This window comes from Mesoplodon bidens (genome assembly GCF_964165515.1).
Source record: "Mesoplodon bidens genome assembly, chromosome: 6".
Taxonomy (NCBI): domain Eukaryota; kingdom Metazoa; phylum Chordata; class Mammalia; order Artiodactyla; family Ziphiidae; genus Mesoplodon; species Mesoplodon bidens.
The window spans coordinates 104,432,455-104,454,367 of NC_138162.1; the positions used below are offsets into that span (position 1 = coordinate 104,432,455).

Genomic DNA, 21,913 nt, shown 5'->3' on the forward strand with positions numbered 1-21,913 from the left:
CCTTTCAGGGAAGAGGAGGATTTCAACCCTGGTCTCCTAGATTATAATAGCCCATCCTACACTGTCTGATGGGAAGAATTTCAAACCCTATTTAAGGTGGGTGCTTTAGTCATTTTTAGATGTAGCAAGGTAGTATAATTTGATGGTCTGCAAATCACCATTCTAGTGTCTACCCCGCCCTGTTACCCAAAGGCTAGTACACCTTGTCAGTGACCCTTTGGTGTGAGTTAGACCTCTTTGCAGTTTCCATCAATAAGGGTCAAGGAAGGTCAGCGGTGGTCAAAGGGTGATGAAATTCTTGGTGTCCAGAAACTTCCTATTTATTCCTCTTTTACGTTCCTAGGGAGGGGAACAATGAACCGGAAAATCTGGTACCCCCACGACCTAGCATATAGGAGCCACCTCAAAGTATTTGCCAAACTTAATTGATCCTAGGAGACAGTGTGCTCTCGGGGCAAAACAATCAAGAACACGCCTCTGCCGTTGCTGCCATGCCTCCTCCGGGCCGCATGGTGGCGCTGCGCCTCCGCCGAGGCCCGGGTGGTTCTCTGGCTCCGGGGCGCGCAGGCTTCTGGGGACCCTCAGAGCTGCGGCGGCGACGCGCGGGGCGGCTGCGGTGAGTGCGGCGGGCGGGCCTGGGGGCGGGTCGCCCCGCTTCCTGGCTCGCGGCCGGCCTCGCGCTCCCCCCGGGCCTCTCGCTTCCGGGCTGGGGAGTGTCGATAGCGCCGGCTGAGCAGGCCCGAGGCGGCGGCGCGCGAGCCCGGGGACAGCGAAAGCGAGCGCAGCAGGGGCCGGGAGACCCCTCGCTGCCCCGCTACTGCCCTGCCTGGCGACCCTGGCCACGTCCCTTCCCCGCCTCGGAGCCTGGCTCCTCTCCGATCGGAGGAGAGACCTTGGCCTTGGTCGAGGGTGGGCCCGGGATGCGCTCTGACTGCGGCCGTGTCCGTTGCCCCGCAGGTTCTCCCACCTGTCACCCTGGCCCTTCTCTGCTTGGACGGCGTCTTCCTCTCCTCAGCCGAGAATGACTTCGTGCACCGCATCCAGGAGGAGCTGGACCGCTTCCTGCTGCAGAAGCAGCTGTCAAAGTAAGCTGGTGTGATGGTGGCGTCGGGCCCTGGGCTGCTGAAAAGGTCAGGGTTCGCCCGGAGCCTCCTGTGCCCCTTTGCCCAGTGGTGCATCCAAAGTAACGGGCTCGCAGCTGGCTCTGACCTTGGCCTTTAGGTTTAATAATCTGCTCTCAGGCCTCTCCCAGCTGCATCTTTCTTTTTTTTAATTTTTTAATTATCTATTTTATACATATTAGTGTATATATGTCAATCCCAATCTCCCAGTTCGTATCCCGCCCCCACCTCCCCCCTTGGTGTCCATACGTTTGTTCTCTACATCTGTGTCTTTATTTCTACCTCGCAAACTGGTTCATCTGTACCATTTTTCTAGATTACACATATATATGTTAATATACGATATTTGTTTTTCTCTTTCTGACTTACTTCACTCTGTATGACAGTCTCTAGATCCATCCATGTCTTACAAATGACCCAATTTCATTCCTTTTTATGGCTGAGTAATATTCCATTGTATATATATATACCACATCTTCTTTATCCATTCGTCTGATGGGCATTTAGGTTGCTTCCATGACCTGGTAAATGGTGCTGCAATGAACATTGGGGTGCATGTGTGTTTTTGAATTATGGTTTTCTCTGGGTATATGCCCAGTAGTGGGATTGCTGGGTCATATGGTAATTCTATTTTTAGTTCTTTAAGGACCCTCCATACCGTTCTCCATAGTGGCTGTATCCATTTACATTCCCACCAACAGTGCAAGAGGGTTCCCTTTTCTCCACACCCTCTTCAGCATTTGTTGTTTGTAGATTTGCTGATGATGCCCTTTCTTTCTTTTTTTTTTTTTTTTTTGCGGTATGTGGGCCTCTCACTGTTGTGGCCTCTCCCATTGCGGAGCACAGGCTCCGGACGCACAGGCCCAGCGGCCATGGCTCACAGGCCCAGCCGCTCCGCGGCATGTGGGATCCTCCCAGACCGGGGCACGAACCCGTTTCCTCTGCATCGGCAGGCGGACTCTCAACCACTGCGCCACCAGGGAAGTCCTGATGATGCCCTTTTTAACTGGTGTGAGGTGATACCTCATTGTAGTTTTGATTTGCATTTCTCTAATAATTAGTGATGTTGAGCAGCTTTTCATGTGCTTCTTGCCCATCTGAATGTCTTCTTTGGAGAAATGTTTATTTAGGTCTTCTGCCCATTTTTGGATTGGGTTGGTTTTTTTTAATATTGAGCTGCATGAGCTGTTTGTATATTTTGGAGATTAATCCTTTGTCCGTTGATTCGTTTGCAAATATTTTCTCCCATTCTGAGTGTTGTCTTTTCGTCTTGTTTATAGTTTCCTTTGCTTTGCAAAAGCTTTTAAGTTTCATTAGGTCCCATGTGTTTATTTTTGTTTTTATTTCCATTACTCTAGGAGGTGGGTCAAAAAAGATCTTGCTGTGATTTATGTCAAAGAGTGTTCTTCCTATATTTTCCTCTAAGAGTTTTATAGTGTCTGGTCTTACATTTAGGTCTCTAATCCATTTTGAGTTTATTTTTGTGTATGGTGTTAGGGAGTGTTCTAATTTCATTCTTTTAAGTGTAGCTGCCCAGTTTTCCCAGCACCACTTATTGAAGAGACTGTCTTTTCTCCACTGTATATCCTTGCCTCCTTTGTCATAGATTAGTTGACCATAGGTGTGTGGGTTTATCTCTGGGCTTTCTATCCTGTTCCATTGATTTATATTTCTGTTTTTTGTGCCAAGACATCAATATTGTCTTGATTACTGTAGCTTTGTAGTATAGTCTGAAGCCAGCTGCACCTTTCACGTGTAACCCTGAGCATCACCTAATACCGAAGGGGCCCAGCACTGGAAGGGGAGTGGGGCCAGTAGCTCCCTGTTGTAACTTCTATTGGCAGGTCCTTTGCAGTCAGCCTGGGACCCGAGGTGGCAGAGGGAGCCTAGTGTTTAAGCCACCGTTAAACTGGGAGTGGACTCGGTGGGGCTCAGGCCTGGGGGCTGCATCTGGAGCCCCTGCTCAGCACCCCTTCCCGTTGCTCCCCAGGGTCCTTCTCTTCCCCCCACTCTCCAGTCGCCTCCGGTACTTGATCCACAGGACAGCAGAGAATTTTGATCTTTTGAGCAGCTTCTCTGTTGGGGAGGGCTGGAGGAGGAGGACAGTCATCTGTCACGTGGACATCAGGTGTGTATCCTGCCGCCTTGGAGGGCCCTCAGCAGTTCTTTGAGCGGGGGGCGGGGGGTTGGGGGCTGGTCGGGTGAGCTGGTCAGTGTCTGAGAGGGAACCAGGGCCGGGAGCCCCCAGGCCGCCACCTCTGTCTCCAGCCTCAGGTGCTTAGAGTCAGTGCTGCTTCCTGCTCCAGCAGCGGGGTAGATGTGCGTTGTTTGTGGAATTCCTTTAGCAAATTCAGCGTATGCACGTTGGGCCAAAAGAGAGAGAGAGAGAGAGTGGTTTAAACAGCGAAGGTGTCTGCCCAGCGTTGCTCTGTGAGCTCGTGCCCCGCAGAGGCCACGGAACGTGCGAGTACATCTGGGCTTTCACTCACCTGTTTCCACATGCATCTTGCAGGATCTTATCATGATGACTGTGATCCTAGCTTTTAAAGTTACATATTTTTTTAATAACGCGGTTCCTAAATGCTAGTGCTCACCTTACCCTGTGAGTAAGCGAAGACTTGGCGGTCTCGTATTCGGTTTATAACACTGGAGGGAGAGCTGACTGCTCTGGGCTTGTTCAGGGCATCCAGCCTCCACTCTGATGCCTTGTTAAGGTGTTCCTGAGGGTCATTTTGGCTTTGGTTTTTGCCCAAGGCTGACTTGAGAGCCTCGTGCCTGAATGGCAGGTCGCTCCAGTAAACCATTTTCCCTGGGGCCCAAACACCGCCCTGATCACCGCCTGCTCCTGCTGCAGGTTACCCGGTTCAGATGGGCTCTCTGGCCCCTGCCGCCCTCCCGCTTCCCACCCTAGCAAGTACCGAGGTCCGAGGTCCACCTCAAGCCAGGGAGCGGCTGCTGGTCCTCGAGGAGCGCGGGCCGGCCGGTGGCATCGTGGACGCAAGCCGGACCAGGCTTTGTATGTGCCCCGGGCACTGCGCAGGCGAGAAGAATGGGCGCCCCTCCCGGCCCCAGGGCTTCAGGGAGGTGCTCCAGCTGGCGGGCTCCCAGAAGAGCCCGATGATATCCGTGCCGGGGACCCCACCTCCGATCAGGAACTTCCCGTGTTGGCGACTCAGGCAGCAGAGGTCCAAAAAGGCCGTAGCAAAAGTGAGAAAGAGTCACTGCCAGACCCAGTGGCCACTGAGTCCCCAGGGCCAGAGGATCACTCAGGGACAGGAGACAGGTCGGAGTCGGCCACACGGCCTGGGCCCGGTCTGCAGCCAGACTTGGAAGACGGGAGTGGGAGTGAGCTGGAGAGGAGCCTGGCGGCAGAGAAGGAAGAGGACGAGGTGGAAGAGGAGGCGCCGGGCAGCTGCTCCGAGGAGGAGGACGATTACAGTGAGCTGCTACAGGAGGTGATGAGGCTCTTAAGCCCGGAAAAGGGAGGGCGGAAGTGAGGTGGGTGTAGTCGAGGGTGGATGGGGGCCGAGGGTCATGGTGTGGAGGGGTGGGGGGCGGGTGCTGGCTGAGCAGGCCTGGGTGTTGGGTGATACGGGTCCCTTAGGAGATGTGCGGGGAGGGACACAGGGGCCTTGCCCACAGGAGTCAGGACTGACACTGCAGAGGGCAGGAGGCTCAGGGTCTGGGATCAGGGGTGTGGATTTGGGTCCCAGCTCAATCATGTAGGTGCTGTTCAACTGTAGGCAAGTCATTTGGCTTTTCTTAGTCTCAGTTTCCTCATCTGAAAAAATAGCAGGTAATGATACACACTGCCCAAGGAAACATAGACGTGCACATGCTTCAGAATGCACTGCAGATGTTGGTCATGAAAATCACTCTTCTGCCTGAAGCTTGGTCTTACAGATCTTGTACCCTTGGAACTGTGTGTCATGTGTCCGCCCCTGAGCCTGGCCGCAGTGTCAGTTGGGAGGGCGGGCATCCTGTATCACTATTTTATAGATGAAGGATGGACGCCAGAAAGCCTTGCTTATTATCACATCATTAATGAGAGAAGGAAAGATCCTGGGCCTGCCCAGCTCTGTGACTTACTGATGGCAGCTTGGGGCAAAATTACTTAATTCTTTGACTTAGTTTACCCATCTGTAAAGTGGACCTATAGAATAGGGTTTTCGGGATTCTGTGAAACTTGATGTGTGTCCGTGCCAGTCACCCAGTGGGGACTCCCCTAAAACTCATGCTTCTCCATCTTCTGGCCCAGTCTGCCATCCTGCTGTCTTTCCCAGACCCCTACCCGGGGTGCTCACCTCCCTATCTACCCAGAAGCCTGCAGGACTCTCAGCGTGTGATTTTGAGAGCAGTCATTTGGGGTCATGTGTGTCAGAGCTCCCCTCGCTAAAGGGTCTGACCCCTCCCAGATAACGGACAACCTGACCGAGAAGGAGATTCAGGTAGAGAAGATCCACATGGACACGTCCTCCTTCGCAGAGGAGCTGCCTGGAGAGAAGGATTTTGCCCACGTGGTGGAGATCTACGACTTTGAGCCGGCGCTCAAGACCGAGGACCTGCTGGCAGCCTTTTCCGAATTCCAGTGAGAGGCTTCGGGGAGGTGGGGAGGAGGGGGTGCCCAACTTCTAGAGAGGAGCTAGGACACCCCTTTGTTGTGGGGGACAGTTGCCTGCCCCTCCCCCGGTGCCCAGCGATCTAGAAAGAAAGGCAGAAAGTGGCTGTGGTTGCTCTGGGCTCCACCCTCCCGGGCAGTTGGCTTGCTGGCCGTGACTTGGTGGAGGAGGAGAGCTGACGTTTCAGTTGCAGACACTCTCCAGAGGCCCGAGACCTGGTCCTGCTGGCACCGGGCAGCAGATCTCCGTCCCGGCCCCCACACACCCACGTGGTGGCCAGGACCCGGCGGGGCCCCTGCCTCCCCTGCTCCACGAGCAGCCACCCGTCGGTCAGTCAGCAGAATGGGGCCATTTCCAGGCAGGAGCTATTTCTGGGGTGAACGGGGCTTGAGCGGCCCTGGGGCAGGGTCTGGTGGAGATGGGAGATGGGGATATAGTGAGAGAAAGATTTCTCGTTTCCCCAGATTCCTTGGATCCAAATCCAGTCTTTTCTCCTTTTTTCTTTTTCTTTTTCCAAATGCTCATTTTCTTTTTTCCAGTCCCCCCTCTCTTTTCCTGCTTAGGCTTTAAAAACATCCCTTTCTTCAGGGCCCCCTTTCTGACTGCTTCCCGAACAGCCTCCGCTTCCCTCCCCAAGCCTGAGCTGGTGGACAGCTCGAGGGGCTCATCAGCTCTCCACCCCTGAGGGCGGAGCCAGACCGGGGCCACTGGTGGCTTCCTTGGCCGGCGTGGCAGTGCCAGGGAGAAGCCGTGGGCCCCGGGACTGCTGTGGCTTCCCATGGGGCCCAGACTCAGGGGTGCTTTCCTGAGCAGCAGGGACTTCCTGTAGCAGGAGGGGTTTTGCCCATTTGCTCGCCTCATCACTGTCTCTTCCCCGGCAGAGAGAAGGGGTTCAAGATCCAGTGGGTGGACGACACGCACGCGCTCGGGGTCTTTCCCTGCCTGGCTTCAGGTGAGGCGGGCCCCTCCTCTGATTGCCATTGGGGAGGGCGGGAGCCTAGGTTTCCCTGGGTGGGGATCCCGCAGGTCAGGGTGCACGCTACCCTGCCGGTGGACTGGCAGGGTGTCTCCCAGCTCCTCCAGAAGTCCTGGGGGGCAGAGCAGGAGCCGGGCCGGGAAGCTCACGGCCTCGCCTGTTCATCTTCGTGCCTTCAGTTTAGAGGTTTCAGATTCAGGTGACCTTTACTGAGTATGTAGGGCCAAGCCCTACGGACTTCCACATACTAAATGAAAGCATATGAAGGCAACATGTTTTTTTTTATAAATTTATTTATTTTATTTATTTTATTTTTGGCTGTGTTGGGTCTTCATTGCTGTGCACGGGCTTTCTCTAGTTGCAGTGAGTGGGGGCTGCTCTTCGTTGCGGTGCATGGGCTCTAGGCGTGTGGGCTTCAGTAGTTGTGGCGAGCAGGCTCAGTAGTTGTGGCTCGTGGGCTCTAGAACGCAGGCTCAGTAGTTGTGGCGCACGGGCTTAGTTGCTCCGCGGCATGTGGGATCTTCCCGGACCAGGGCTCGAATCCGTGTCCACTGCATTGGCAGGCAGATTCTTAACCACTGCGCCACCAGGGAAGTCCTGAAGGTGCCATTTTTATAGGTCAAAAGCATTCAAATACTGGCAATTTCATACGGTTTGAGCAGATGCGTCTCATTCCGTTTTCATTACAGCGCCAAGAAGTAGGTCAGGTGACTCCTGTTTCACAGATGGGGAAACTGAGTTCCCTGGATGTCAGTGTCTGGTCAGGGTTACTAAGACGCGTGGCGTCAGAGCTGGGGAGGCCAGCCAGCCTCATGGCTGTAGCCCTGGACGGTGCCCGTCCTCCGTCTTGGCCACTTTCCTGAGCTGCCCCTGCCACGCCACTGCTCAGTTTGGGTGTATTTGTAAAGAGTTGGCACCCGGCCGCCCTTGGCTGGGCTTCTCACAACAACAGCTTCTGAACACAGAGCTGGGAGTGACCATGGCCGGGGTGGGCCCAGTTCTCAGGAGAGCCTGGGGTTTCGGGGAGGAGGGGCAGTGTCTAGGGAGCAAGAGGACTGGGGCGAGGTAGGGGCTTCAACCCCAGGGAGGGAGCCACTGAAAGAGAGGCGGGGGCAGGGGGAGGCCCAGAGGCTTTCTGGTCCGCGGAAAGGAGGAACAGTGGGCTAGGCGTGGCCATGGCTGCCTTCTGGGCTCCACCAAGCTGCCTGGCACAGGCAGGCCACGTCCTGGCCCCAGTTTCCTCATCTGTACAGTGGCTTGGACCCAAAGCCCCTCCCAGCTCTGACCTGCTGTGTCTGTTAAGTGGCCTGAGTGCTCCAAGGCCTGGCACAGCTTGGGGCAGTGAGGGCACGTGCCCTGGGAGGGTCTTGAGTGGGGGAAGGGTGGCGTTTGTTTTAAGCTCCCGGGCTTTGGAAGGCGGGGGCCTGCCTCTCAGGATGTCAGAACTGTAGGCTCACATGGCTCCCGACCAGCCTGGGGCGGGAAGGTGGAAGCTGGGCTCCGAGCGGGCTCTCCACCTGAGAGCGTGGGTGGCCCCGTGCAGGTCTGCAGGCTCTGGGGGCGAGGCAAGCTCATGGGGCAGCCCTGTCCCTGAGCTCTGAATGGGTGTACAAAGCAGCTGCCTGGGCCTCGGGGTGACACTCGTGCTCCTGGGTCCTGTGGAGGCCTCAGCAGGAGGAAGAGGGCATGGCTCCAGAGCTGTTGTCTTTCTATAGCTGCTGAGGCCCTGACCAGAGATTTCTCCATGCTCAAGATCCGGCCCCTGACGCAGGGAACCAAGCAGTCCAAGCTGAAGGCCCTGCAGAGGCCAAGTAAGGGAGCCGGTGGTCTGGGTGGGAGGGCTGTGTGAGTGTTCGGTTGGGTGGGGCGGGGCCTTCCCTCCGAATCCCTCCCCTCTTCAGTTCTCTGCTTTAGGGCTCCTGGGCTGCAGTGGCCAGTGGGGTGCTCCTCCCCATCCCAGGGGGGCCCATCAGCAGCACTGTCTGCCAGCTGCTGTGTCCCGGGCTTGCCCTCCGCTCACACCTCTTGTGGTGTGGCTCAGGGGGAAGCTTGGTCTTTCTGTGCGGCCGTGGAAGCCATGTTTTGCTGTAGGGTAAAAAGCTTGGCTTTTGGTGTGATCCTGGCTCTGGCACTTACGTAAGCTGGCCTTGAGCAAGTCACCTAACATCTGTGAGATAAGCACTGGGGTGAAAAAGCCTGGCACACGTGCCCACAGCGGTGAGGGGCACCCAGAAGATGTCGTGTAAATGACATCTCCTCCCCTTTCCTCTCCTCCTTCCAGAAAGCACGAGGGGGGCTTTAGAGGCCAGTTTTCCATGGCTGCAAAGCAGTGGCTGGCAAAACTGGCCTGGGAGAAGCCTGCTGAGGCGGTCCACATTCTTGTGGATTACGTGGTCTTTGTCCCAGACTTCTGGGGACAATAAACATCCTGTCTGTTGACCCAAGAGCTCCAGGTGTCCCATCCTGATTTGCTTTCTCTCTCAAAGGGCCCTAGAAAGCAGGGGGTAGACAGGATTAACACTGCCGCAGCAGAGAAGCAGGGAGGGCGCAGAGAGGTGACAGGATTAGTCAGGACCCCACCGGGGGCCTGGAGCCCTAGGTGGCCCCCTCACCGGCATCTGGCCATGCTCTAATGGCCTCTGAGGCCGCTGTGTTGCTGGGAGGAGAGGCCATAGCCTTGAATTCAAGTCCCCACCCCATGGGGCTTTCCTTTTAGAGCTTCTGCGTCTGGCAAAGGAGAGACCACAGACAAACACAGCCGTGGCCCGGAGGCTGGTGGCCCGGGCCCTGGGGCTCCAACACAGAAAGAAAGAGCGGCCTGCAGTGGAGCCTCCCCCGACCCTGAGCCCCTGAGAGGCTCAGGTGGCTTGGATCGGCGCCCCCCGACCCCCTCCTCAGCTGGGGCCCCAACACCGCAAGCCTTTACACACACCAGAACAGCCCTGAGCCATCCTTGGAGCGTCACTGTGGGGCATGGGGGGCTTTACCTTGGTCTAGTTCCAGAAGTTGAGAAAAAATAAAAATGTAAGAATTGTTAACGTGATTGCTTCAAAATGGGATGGTCTGCCGCGGGACACTAGGGGGCGCTGTTCGCTTCCCATTTGAGACCTGGGGCTGCTGAAGAAGCTCTCCTCACTCTAGTTGACTGGGCTCGAGGGTCCAGCTGGGCCTCGAAGGCATTTTTGCGCAGAGCCTGCCTGGCTTGGGGGTGTAGGTTACACCTGTTGTGTGACACCTGCCCAGTCTCTCCCAGAGGAGCTGTGGGCTGTTGGCAGTGCTGCGGGCCCCCCCTCTTTGGACTGGTCCCAGTGTTACCAATGGTGCGGGTTACACGGGGTGGGGGGGGTCCTTGCGGAAATAAACATGAACAAGCCAAGAGGCAAAATCTGAAATGCCCGCCGAGTTCTCTCCCCTCACTGGAACGGCTGGGAGGGCAGGTTTGTGCGGACAAGGTCCCAGCACACTCATCTTTCCGGTTTGGGCGGAGTTGGTGCCTAGTGGTCCTGCCTGGCGCTCCGAGGTCATCGTGGACCCCTCGATTTGCTGGGTGTGCTGTGACACAAGAGGGAGCCCCGCGCCTGGGGGGAGAGTGGCTGGCTCGGGGTCCACCCTCACTGCACCCCGGGGACCCATGATCTACTTGACTCCCCCTCCCCCAGAGCCTGAGACTTAAGTCTAGATGTCCCATCTGGTCCTCACACAACCACTGTGCCCCTGACACATTTCACTAAAAAACAAGAGCTGAAGAAAGGCTGAGGCCTGTGTTTCTGTTGACTTTGCTGACCTCCTTAGACCGCGGCTCTCAGCAGGAGTCGCCCCTCCTCTGTGGTGTGCGTTGAAGGAGGCCCCTGTGGCCACGCCGGACGGGAGGGGCCCAAGAACTCACGTCTCTGCAGGAGAGCACATGTCAAGGTGCCAAGCTCCCTGACTGCCGACTAGGGAAAGGAGCTCTGCTGCTCGGGGGCTGCGTGCAGAGGCCCAAATGAAACACACATGCAGGTCATAAATCTTTTATTCCAAGTTTCAAGTATGTGTAAGTGTCTGTGGTGACACATGGCGATCGGTAAGTGTCCTCATCACCCAGGACCCTGGTTATAGCACCGTTGAATCAGTTACAGAACTGGAAGGACAGAAAGAGAAGTCACTTACACAGGGGGGCTGGTTTTCTTCTGAGCTATACTTTCAAAGGCCCAGATGCCCAATATGAAATGTCACTAAATTTGTGTTTCAAAGTCTGTGAAGATAGACTATAATAATAGTATCTTGAAAAATAAGAGGACACGGGTGTATGGGGGAGAGAAGCACGAGCTCTGAGCTCACTGAATCAGAAGATGTGTGGCAGCATTATTTATATGTGTGGATAGAATAGGGTAGAGGCAGTTTGTTTAATTGGAAGAGAAGTCTAGATACTCCAGTTGGCTGGAAATGACCTAAGAGGAGGAGAAATGGGATTCAGCCAGACCTCCTCGGGTTGATCACTCACGTTGCCAGCATGTAACTTGAGAAGAAAATGGCCCCGTGTTATCTGTGGTGAGCCAGGCAGGTGGTGAGACTCGGAGTGGACTTTGCTTGGGATGGGACAAGCTGGTGACAACCTGTGCGCTGGGGTCCTGGACAGGATGGCTCTCCGTTGGCACTGCTCCCACAGCCCCGTGGACAAGCCCCAGCCCCAGAGGCCTTCCTAGCCTGCAGGTGTCAGGAACACGCCTTCCTCGCCTTCCTCCTGAGCTTGGCCGGGGCTGCAGGGGGTCAAGACAGGCGGGGCCGGGCTGGATGAGGGGGAGCAGGGCGAGACAGTCGGTCGTTGGGGAAGATGCGCTGTGGCCCAAAGGCAGGAGGTGACCATGTCACTGCTTTACCGCGTGGAGAGCTGGTTAGTTATGAGTCCACTGAAGTGTTCAAACTTTTTTTCTGTCTCTTCACTGAAGGAACCACCTGAGGGGTGGGCATCAAGGAGACAGAGTTTGGCAAACCGGATGCACAGGTCACAGGGTCCCTGGAGCCACCACCCTCCTTGGGCGGCCACCTCTATGTGACACCCCCAGGGCAGCGACAGGTGCTGGCCATCTCTAGGGCCAGGCGCATGTCAGCTGCTCTGTCAAAGTTGAGTGAAGGAGCGACTACATCTAGTGGGTTTTTTTTTTTTTTTTTTTTGCGGTACGCGGGCCTCTCACTGCTGTGGCCCCTCCCATTGCAGAGCACAGGCACCGGACGCACAGGCTTGGCGGCCATGGCTCACGGGCCCAGCCACTCAGCGGCGTGTGGGATCTTCCCGGACCGGGGCACGAACCCGCGTCCCCTGCATCGGCAGGCGGACTCTCAACCACTGCGCCACCAGGGAAGCCCGACGCCCCCATTTTTGAGGTCTCATGCGTAATGAGGTGGTGGCCTCAGCTCCAGCCCTGAAATAGCTTTGGGGTCTATGCTGGGCTGGCCCGGTTTCTGCCCCGTCCTTTCTCCTTAGCCAGAGCTGGCTGTGAAAACCCGGTCTCCATCCAGGCCTGTGGTGTCTACAGTGTCCTTCCTGCGTGTGGAAACATGAGGCTGGCCCCATTCCCTGAAGTCTTTACCCAAGTTAGGAAGCTGCTCTGGTTCCTGGAGAAAGTGGGGCAGCTCTTGCCCATCTCCTGGAGTTGGGCTGCGGTGTGGGGGCACCTGGCAGGCCTGGGGCGCTGTGCTCCCCAGGGGGGCCCGGGGGCCTTACCTATGTGGCAGTTGTACATCCAGATGCGGTGGCCATCATAGCGGGTCCTGCACTTCATGACGTTATTGGTGTAGTCAGACTCCGCCACCTCGTAGTTGGGGTTGATGACGACCTGGGGGAGAGTCAGGTTGGAGGGAGTCCCGCCCCAGCCACCCTCCGTCCCAGGCCCAGCTGAAATGCTGAGACCGGGTCTGCCCCCAGAGCCGGGCTGACCTCACGGAAGGGAGCAAGCATGGCCAGTGCTGTGTTTCAGGAGCAGCCGGGTGGGCGCAGAGCTGGTCGGAGATGAGGTCGGGGGGGCACAGGGGGGTGAGGCCTGGAGGAGTGAGACCTCTTGTGCACCTGTCTGTCTCGGTGTAATTCACACACACACACACACACACGCACACACACACAATCGTACCCCCTCCTGGGTGCGCTGGGAGGTTTGGTACAGAGGCAGGAGCTGGGGCCTGGGGAGGCCACAGAACGGCTGTTGAAGGTGCCAGAAGGGAGCCGGGGAGTAGGATGTGCTGGGAGGGGTGGGGACAAGGCCCGGGCGCTGTGGGGAGTTGGAGGGGGGCTGCCCTGGGTGCTGGAGACGACACTACTCCCGGCGGTGTGACGTTGGACATGTCCCTTCTGCTCTCCAGGCCTCGGTTTGCTCTAGGGGATCCCCAAGCCCTTCCCGCTCACCAGTGCAGGGCCTGGGCTCTGGGGGAGACTGGGCCTGCCTTGCACCCCCTTCCTCTGCATCATCCTAGGAAAGAGGGCACAGCCCAAAGGAGCAGGGGCAGGAAGACCATCATTTTGAGGGGGCTTCTGAGAGCGGACAGAAAAGGGGGATTTGGGGTGAGGAAGCCAGGGGAGAAAGGGGAGGGAGGGGGAGGGGAGGGACAGAAGCTGGACCTGGGGCTGTGGGCGAAGGTATGGAGGACACAAACGAGGCTTTTCCCGAGGGCCCTGCCACATGTGGAAGGGCTGAGAGCCCAGGGAGACGAGGGGGGCAGTGCTGCCCCGGATCAGTGTGATGGGGGAGGGGTAGCCTACTAGTTAACGCACATTCTGTAGGTTTGGGGCCCTCAGGACCTTTCCCTCCAGAAGGTTCTGGGTGTGAGCCTTTAGTAGGCTGGTTGGGCCCTGCCAGAGCTGCTGTGGGAAAAGGGCCAGTGGGAGCCCCCAGCCCTGCATCCTGGCCAGTGCAGGCCATTCTGGGGGCCCTAGGCTACCACCGTGACTCTGTGTCTCTAGGTGAGGCTGGTCAATGTCCCGTTCTGGGGTGACCTTACTTTTCTTTGATCTCTTTTCTACCTGACAACCTTAGCTGTCCCCTGCCCCAGCCCATGCATGGCTCATAGACCAGGACAGACAAACCCCCTGCACCAAGGCCCGGGCAGCCCCTCGCCCATGGACAGCCGTGCCCCGAGGGAGCCCACCCAGGTGTCCCTGTGGGGTGACCATGTGGGCAGTAGGGGCTATCAGGGCCTGCTTGACCCACTTGGGTGCAGGGGTGGGGACTGAAAAGAATGGTCTCCACAATCCCATCAGCCTCTCAGATATATGGTTTCCAATCTCGTGAGGATCAGTGGGCACTGGCTTTAGTTCCTTAGACAAAGGATCTGCTGTGGTTTACAACAGCGAAGATGTGGAAGCAACCTAAGTGTTCATCAGCAGATGACTGGATAGAGATGTGATACATATATACACAATGGAATACTACTCTGCCAGAAAAAAGAATGAAATTTTGCAACTTTCAACAACATGGATGGACTTGGTGGGTATTATGCTTAGTGAAATAAGCCAGAGAACGAAAAATACTGCATGTTATCACTTCTATGTAGAATCTAAAAAAATAAAACAAACTAGTGAGCATAACAAAAAAGAAACAGACTCACAGATACAGAGAGCAAGCTAATGGTTGCCAATGGGGAGAGGGAAGGGGCAAGATAGGGGTACAAACTACTACGTATGAAACAAATAAGCTACAAGGAAGGATACATTGTACAGCACGGGGAATCGAGCCAATATTTTCTAATAACTATAAATGGAGTATAAGCTAGAAAAATATTGAATCACTATGTCGGACACCTGAAACTAATATAATACGGTAAATCAACTATACCTCAATTTTTAAAAACTTGGAAAAAACCCCCACAAACAAATGAAAAATAAATAAATTGGCAGTGGCAGTGGCAGTGGCAACCTTATATTGAAAAAAAAAAAGATCTGCTGTGGATCCAGGAACCTGGTAACGCAGTGAGCCCTGCCTCTGAGCCTCTGTGCACAGGCCCCTCCGGATGGAATGCCACCTCCTCCTTGGCCTGGCTTTCTCCTGCCGGAGCAGCATTACTGGTGCCTGCACTTGGGTCCACGTGGGAATGGAGAGAACCGGTGACTCAGGCCGGGGCTCTCACACGTCTAAAGCTCCACGTCTATCACAAGGGACAGTCTTTTCCATGAACATGCCCCTAATGAGTTAATTTGCTACTTGTATAGTTTAGGAGTCGAGAACACAGAAGATGGAGTCGATGTGACCCGGGTTGGCCTGGCTGTGAAATGCGGGTAATGGTAACACCCATCCCTGGGGGATTACATGAGACCACGGGTTCACAGGGTGTAGGCAGGTTCTGGCCCATCACTGATCTTCAAGGAGCCGCAGTTATTAAATAGACATTGTCAGAATACACGATGCTACACGTCCCCCAGGCAAAGGGATAGCAGACGTCAAACATACACCACCACGCATGGAGTACGGGCACAGACACAGATATTCAATTTTTTAAATATAGAACACCCTGCTCTTTGGTTGGTCCTCTCCAAGTCTGCGGTTCTGGGCTTGTGGGTGGAAAAACGCTTGGCTGTCTGATTTTCGGTCTCTGAAACTGACCAGGGAAACCTTCAAAACCCCTCTGTGGTCACTTCCCTGCAGGTGTTGGTTCCTCTCCGGACTGTCTATAGGGTGGGGACCGTGACTGGGCCCTGCGCCAGCTGAACACCCCCTTAGGAAAGCTTTCAACACAGAATGACACGTTTCTGGTCGCCCACTTGCCACCCAACCATCAAGCTTGAAAGCAAGATGGGTGGGGATGTGGGAAAAATGAGAAGGCGAAACGAAGCCTCCACAGGCAGGAGTGCACCTGTGCCCCAGAAGGGGAGACGGTGGGGATACACTGCCCCTTGGCCCCTGCACCAGTCAGGGCCCTGGCTGGAGCCTGCAGCTATTTGTGGGAAGGTGGGAGGCCAAGCCCTCTTAGTTCCTCCTCAGGGCGGGCCTTCCCCCTGGCCAGCGCATGTGGAAGTCCTGGGAAGTCTCCACACAAACAGTCGCTGGAAAGGCTGTCTATGGTCCCTAACAGCCTACCATTATAGATTCATTTCTTTGCATTGAAAATTGCCCCCTCTGCAGATCCTCTTCTATGAGGCAAACGTCTCTGGGAGAGGCAAGTCACAAACACGTGGGAGTGAATGGCTCTTTGTGCGACTGCTTTTGGCCTTGACGGCACAGAGCAAGGCAGGGTGAGGGCACTGGGAGCGATGGGGTGGAGGGGAAAGTACAGCTCCAAAGGACACAAGAGGTGTCGGTCGCCTTAGTGTCTGTGCACTAATTCCCGGCCTGAGGACCAAATCTGGCCTTCAGATGCATCTTGATTTGCAAGCACCAGGTGTTAACTGAATTGATGTCTCAGGAGGCCTGCAGGTCCCCAGGGGCCTGCATGTCTCACATACCTAGGTTACCTGGGTGACAGTGACAGCCTCCGGGTGTAGGGCTCTGTGCACTTTAGATGGCCTGGCCTCCATGCGTTTTCTGCCTGGGCACCATCAGAAGGAGGCCACCCACCCACTTGCTAAGGCAGAGACACCTCCTCCCATCAGCGGGGGCCTGGAGCCCCTTCTCATGCCTCTCACCTGGAACAGGTAGTCTCCAGGGGGCACGTCGGTGATGTCGACCCACTGGCAGTCGATATCATGGCGGTACATGTCCCAGCAGCCCATGGTGATGCCCTGCTCGCCGAAGTTGGCACACTCATAACTCTTCTGGATGTCTGAAGGCACGGGCAGAGGGAAGCCCAGTCACCACGCACCCACGACCCCTCTGCCGGAAGAGGCTTCCTCTGCCATCTGTGCCACCCTGCCCACAAAGGGCCCCGAGCGGCCCTGCTGGGTGGGTGACATCCCCAGACCCCACCCTCAGCATCTCTCCGTTCTCCCAGGCCGACAACCTTGGCTTCACCTGGGCTCGGCAGCCCATCCCTTCTGTGCTCTCCTTTTGATGGAATCCCTCCCTCTTTCCCTACCCACAACCCATTGCTGCCTCCTCCACGAAGCCTTCCCTGGCCACCCTGGCCCACCTTGGCCTTTCCAAGGAATATCAGCCTAGGAATGAAGCGTGTGCTTATCTGGGTAAGTTTTTGGTGTTTATTGTTGAGCTTGATGCTGGGGTCATCTTGTCTCCCTCTGGGGAATCTGCACTTGGATGTGGACTCAGGTCTGGCTTGTTTCTCTGACCCTTCCTGGGTCAGTCCATTGTCTGGCATATGGTAGGTGCTCAAAACCCATCTGTTGTGTGATTTCCTGGCATGTCAGGGGCCACGTCAACCACTGACAATTCGCACCCATTTATCGAGAGGCTGCCTTGTCTGGGCGCTACTCTAAGCTCCAGCCATACTGAGAAGGGTCATCGAGTCTCCCCTGGGAGAGGCTGGTCAGGCCAGGATGGCAGGTGCGCGCACAGGTGGTCACGGTGCAGGCATGGCAGCTGACTAGGGGTGTGAGCGCGGTGCCGCCTCTGCCTGGGGCAGTTGAGAGGGTCTGGGAACCTCAGAGTGAGGGTTTAACTTGAACCTGGAGGTAAGAACCAGTGTGGCGGGGGCACTTGTGTTGGGACCCAGGGAGAAGAGGCTGTGGCAGCCAGAGTGGGAGGGGACTGCGTGTCAGGTTCGAGGGTTTGGGCCTTACCTGGGAGGCCACGTGGACCCACCAGTGCCCATCAGCATAACTCTGGGGACCCAGGTGCCTTTATAGCTAGGCTTTGCCTACCCCCCAGCCCCAGGCTATAGTCATGGGATCCCCAGTGAGGAAGGTCACGGGGAGAGTCAGCAGTGGCCAGGGTGACACAGAGACCAGCGCCGGCCTCGGCTTCCAGCCGGGTGAGCGCACACGGGAGCACGGGAGTCCCTCGGAAGCCCCCAGCACCACCTGCCCCGCCAGAGATACCTCCTTCACATTCTGTGTCCTCCAAGCAGAAGCTGGCCTTGTGGCCCTCTGCCACCTTGGTACCATTGGGGTTCAGCAGGTCGTAGTGGGTGAACACCTCCATGCTGTGGTAGTGCCTGGGGGCGAGAGAGGGGGCCTGGATGTCAGTCTCTGGAGTGACGGCCGCCTGCAAGCGATGGCCCAGCTGGCGATTTCCCACTGGGGACACCATGAGCAGAGCAGCGTGGTCCAAAGTGGCGGCCAGTGGGAGAGGCGTGGGCAGTGACAGGACATTAGGAAAGGGGGGATGGAGCCCATAACCGTGGTGCTTACGTGGGCTCTGGAGGGGCACAGCCCGCTCACCTCCCCAGGCCTCAGTTCTCTCATCACCTAAGTGGGAATAATGACGCACATAATGCACAGGATGTTGTGGAGAATAGTAAGATAAACTGCTGAGCAGAGAGCCCGGCATCAATAATAAGCTCAGGGCTTCCCTGGTGGCGCAGTGGTTGAGAGTCCGCCTGCCAATGCAGGGGACACGGGTTCGTGCCCCGGTCCGGGAAGATCCCACATGCCACGGAGCGGCTGGGCCCGTGAGCCATGGCCGCTGGGCCTGCACATCCGGAGCCTGTGCTCCGCAATGGGAGAGGCCACAACAGTGAGAGGCCCGCGTACTGCAAAAAAAAAAAAAAAAAAAAAAAAAAAAGCTCAGTAAATTAGGACATTTTTAGTAAATGTGTGTAACATCTTCCTGGGTGCTAAAGTGGCTAGCACAGCCCATGCCTACTTGAGACATTTTCTGCAGACAAATGCAAGTCACTCTTCCATGTCTCCTGAAAACTTTTAAGGTGGGAGTGTGGTCGGGAGGGAGGGAGACTGCAGAGGGGGAGGAGGGGTGTTCCGGGCAGGTGCTGATGAGTGGGACCCACGCGTTTCCTGAACCAGGTGACGGAGGCAGAAGTCTGTGCTCCCGGCATCGAGTAAATAAAAAAGGAGGCGAAAAGAGGGCTCGTAGGCCCTGTGGGAGGGAGAGGCTGGCAGGCACATCCTGCGGGCCCTGGAAAGGAGTGGAGGGGGAGAGAGCTTGTACAGCCCCGTGACTCTTCCCTCGGCTGAGTGTTTACCTAATGGTGTGCCATCCGGTCACTTGGGTGGAATTGAAAACAGATGCAGATTCTTGGAAAGGCCTGTGTTTGGTGCAGAATAAACAAGGGAAACACAGCTGCCACGTGTTGCCAGGGGGGGGGGGTCTTCCTAAAACTCTTGGTGGCCAGGCCCGTCCTAAGCTGCTACCCATGTATCACAAGAGGCTGCAATGCAGTTATCTCTGTCATTACAGGGACATTTGGAAAATGGGGAAAAACTGAGGAACAAGGTACCAAGGCCTGGGGAACAGAATCACATGTTTCCTTTCCATGCGAGCTGAGTTCCCTCTGCAGGAAAGAGGGAATGATATCATGATCCCCTGGCAGGGGTTCTGTAAGGATGCGGGAGGAGAAATCACAGAAATACCAAACATGGGGCTTGGAACAGAGCAGCACTCAGTACCTGTCAGCTCTCTGCTTACTGCTGCTACTCCCAGGAGTGACGGAGTCGTGTTTTATTACTGCCATCACCACTACCATTGCTACGGTTACTCCCGGCCCGACAGCAGCTTCCCCGCCTCCCGGGCCTCAGGGGGTTGGCCTCAGGGGGTTGGCCTCAGGGGGTTGGCCTCAGGCTCCCTCCACTGGCTGGATCGGGAGCAGGAGAGAACAGAGGGAAGAGGGGAATTAAAAGGACAGGTTTTCAGAGAGGAAATCAGAGGCTTTTTCCCCTTCATCCTGTGTTGGGCTTGTGCTAAAAAAAAAATGTCAGAAGTTCCTAAGTTGGGCTCTTCCCAGGTCACTCATGTTTCTGGGTAAAAGAATGCTGAGCCAGGGGCCCACAGGGAACAGTCACAAGGATGCATTTTGTGGCAGTTGAAGGGATGACTTTGAAAGAGTCTATTTTGGCTTCTTGAAGGAGCAAGGTGAGACATGAGGTCTGACTCATTGCCTAAAACATGTCTGCCTCTTTCAGAGACGGGTTTATGTTGTCATGTTTACCGGCTGGAAAGACTGAAGAGGAATAGGCTTATGTTCCGTTGTCCAAACAAAATTCAGACAGAGTCCACAGATGGGCTCTTGTAAGGCTGACCTCCCGCTCCCCCGGCTTCCTGCAGACTCGATTTAAGAGTCGTCTTCCTCAGCTCCTCAGTTTTTCCCCCTGTGGATGTCAGGAGGGAAGCAGCTGGTTTGGAGCCTCCCGATGCTAGCTTGCTGAGGTCCGGGAGCCTCTGTGCTTTACCGCTGGGGCAAACGTGGACATCAGCCCCGGGGCCACGTTTCCCTCCCAGCCGGTTGGCTGTGGAGCCCAGGGGCACCCACCTTCCACCAGCCACACACACATCCCAGGGGGTATGGATCGTGGCTGCTGGGAAGGTCCCTGATGATCAGGGGAAATTTCCCCTTTTCAGGCTGAGTGTCCTGAACTTTGGAAGTCTAAGACGGGGCCTGATCCATGGGATAAAGATAGGGAAACTCCGATTTGCAAAGAAATTCCAGAAGTCTAAGGCGGGAGCGAATACCTGACACTAGAGTGAGGTCATTGTAATGTGGATGAGAGGAAGGACAGCCTTCTACCGTGAGACTCCAGATCACAGTATTCTAGGACACGGTACTAGCCGAGGCAAGAGGTGCTGGGTGAACACGTGGATGACAGACAAAGCTAGTCCAGAGCAAGAAGGGAGGTTTGGGTATATTCTCTGTTACCCTAGGTCATCTCGGGTAAAACTCTTGATCTGAGCATCAGTGTGCGTTGTAGAGATGTTTCACTCTTTTTCGTTTCCCACACCAGCCACGAGTCTTCCGGTGCCTCCAGGATGGAGAGTCCTGGCCGGCACTCAGTCGTGGTTGGGAAAAGGCTCCCATCCCCATTTCAGAGAAATCTGGGGGTGTGTTCCAGCCTCAGGAGGTGCGGTCACAAAGGGCGGGGTCCCTTTGCTCTGCCCTGCCCTCCTCATGTGCTAGGCAGCCCCTGGCTGGAACAAAGGCCCACGGATAGGATGAGGGCCTAAAACTGGCTCACAGAGGCCGCAGTGAATCTGTGGGGCTTTGACCTGATACAGGGGCTGCTCCGCACATGGTAGGGGGTGGGGCGGAATGAAGGAAAGTCCCCCCTTTGTACCCGGGCCATCCCTGACTGGAGGGCTGGCACCTGTGCTGGACGTCACCTCCCTGCCGCTCCAGCTCCCAGCTCCTCTCCCGGGCTTCCCCAAGGTGTGAGACTGAGCCCTAGGACAGAGCAGGGGCTGAGAACCAGGAGACGCCGGGTTGCTCTGTGCCCAGCTGTCAAAGCTGTGACCTCATGTGCCAGGGGAGCAGGTGTGGTCCCACTCCCTGGGACACAAGAAGCAGGAGGGGGACCCCCATCAAGATCATCAACCAAGGGCCATGTATATGAGAGAGAATGGTGCAGGGCATTTCCCTCTAGGTCTGGCTGGGAGGAGACTCCTAAGGGGGCCGTTCTTTGTTTCATCTTAGGGCTTTCGAAGAACATAGCTCTGTTCCTCATCATAGCAACAACTAAACTGGGAGCTATCGTTTTCCCCATACACACTAATCTGAGCCAGGGTCCTTTTTTTTTTTTTTTTGCGGTACGCGGGCCTCTCACTGCTGCGCCCTCTCCCGTTGCGGAGCACAGGCTCCGGACGCGCAGGCTCAGCGGCCATGGCTCACGGACCCAGCCGCTCCGCGGCACGTGGGATCTTCCCGGACCGGGGCATGAACCCGCGTCCCCTGCATCGGCAGGCGGACTCTCAACCACTGTGCCACCAGGGAAGCCCTGAGCCAGGATTCTTAATTTTGGCTCCACAGATGGGCTTCAGTGTCTGTAAATCTGCTGAAATAGGACGTTAAATCTAGAAATAATTTTTTTTGAGTGGAGGACGGGCCAGCTTTCATCACACTCCCAAAGGGACCCAACGGAGATTCGGGCCAGGATTCCTGTCGAAAGGTCCTCCCACAGTGCCTGGAGAATGCCCCTGGAGCTCTGGAGGCCAGGGGTGGGGAGTTTCTTATACTCTCTGGGGTCTTATGATCAGAGGTTCTCAGCCCTGGTCCAGGAGGTCGAGGCCTGAAGGAACATATGCTTAGCCAGTATGTTCTTTCCCACCCGTCCCTCTCAAACCATTGATTGCAACATCTATAAACAAAGAAAGAAAATAGAACACAGGAAAAGCTGGGGTAGGGGTTGGGAGGACGGGGTCAGGGTCCCTGGAGCACCAGATCAGAAGAAACAC

The 21,913-nt window shown here is 56.0% G+C and overlaps 2 protein-coding genes across 2 annotated transcripts in view; one reads left to right on the forward strand and one right to left on the reverse strand.

Moving 5' to 3' along the window:
* Nucleotides 1-354: 354 nt before the first annotated feature.
* R3HCC1 (R3H domain and coiled-coil containing 1) lies at nucleotides 355-9,754 on the forward strand (the record flags this gene model as incomplete). The annotated part of the gene is made up of 9 exons (XM_081237940.1): nucleotides 355-371; nucleotides 535-616; nucleotides 958-1,085; nucleotides 3,112-3,249; nucleotides 3,976-4,576; nucleotides 5,537-5,709; nucleotides 6,622-6,692; nucleotides 8,432-8,527; nucleotides 9,433-9,754. The coding sequence occupies 9 exons, from the start codon at nucleotides 355-357 to the stop codon at nucleotides 9,567-9,569; spliced, it is 1,443 nt and encodes a 480-aa protein (XP_081094066.1). The 3' UTR covers nucleotides 9,570-9,754.
* Nucleotides 9,755-10,712: 958 nt separating this feature from the next.
* Nucleotides 10,713-21,913, reverse strand: part of LOXL2 (lysyl oxidase like 2) — a 101,623-nt gene continuing 90,422 nt past the window's right edge. Inside the window, exons 11-14 of the mRNA XM_081237576.1 lie at nucleotides 17,614-17,729; nucleotides 16,306-16,442; nucleotides 12,421-12,532; nucleotides 10,713-11,651 (exon numbers count right to left, since the gene is read on the reverse strand). Coding sequence (XP_081093702.1) covers nucleotides 11,572-11,651; nucleotides 12,421-12,532; nucleotides 16,306-16,442; nucleotides 17,614-17,729 — 445 coding nt within the window. The 3' untranslated portion in view covers nucleotides 10,713-11,571. The remainder of the gene's footprint in view (nucleotides 11,652-12,420; nucleotides 12,533-16,305; nucleotides 16,443-17,613; nucleotides 17,730-21,913) is intronic.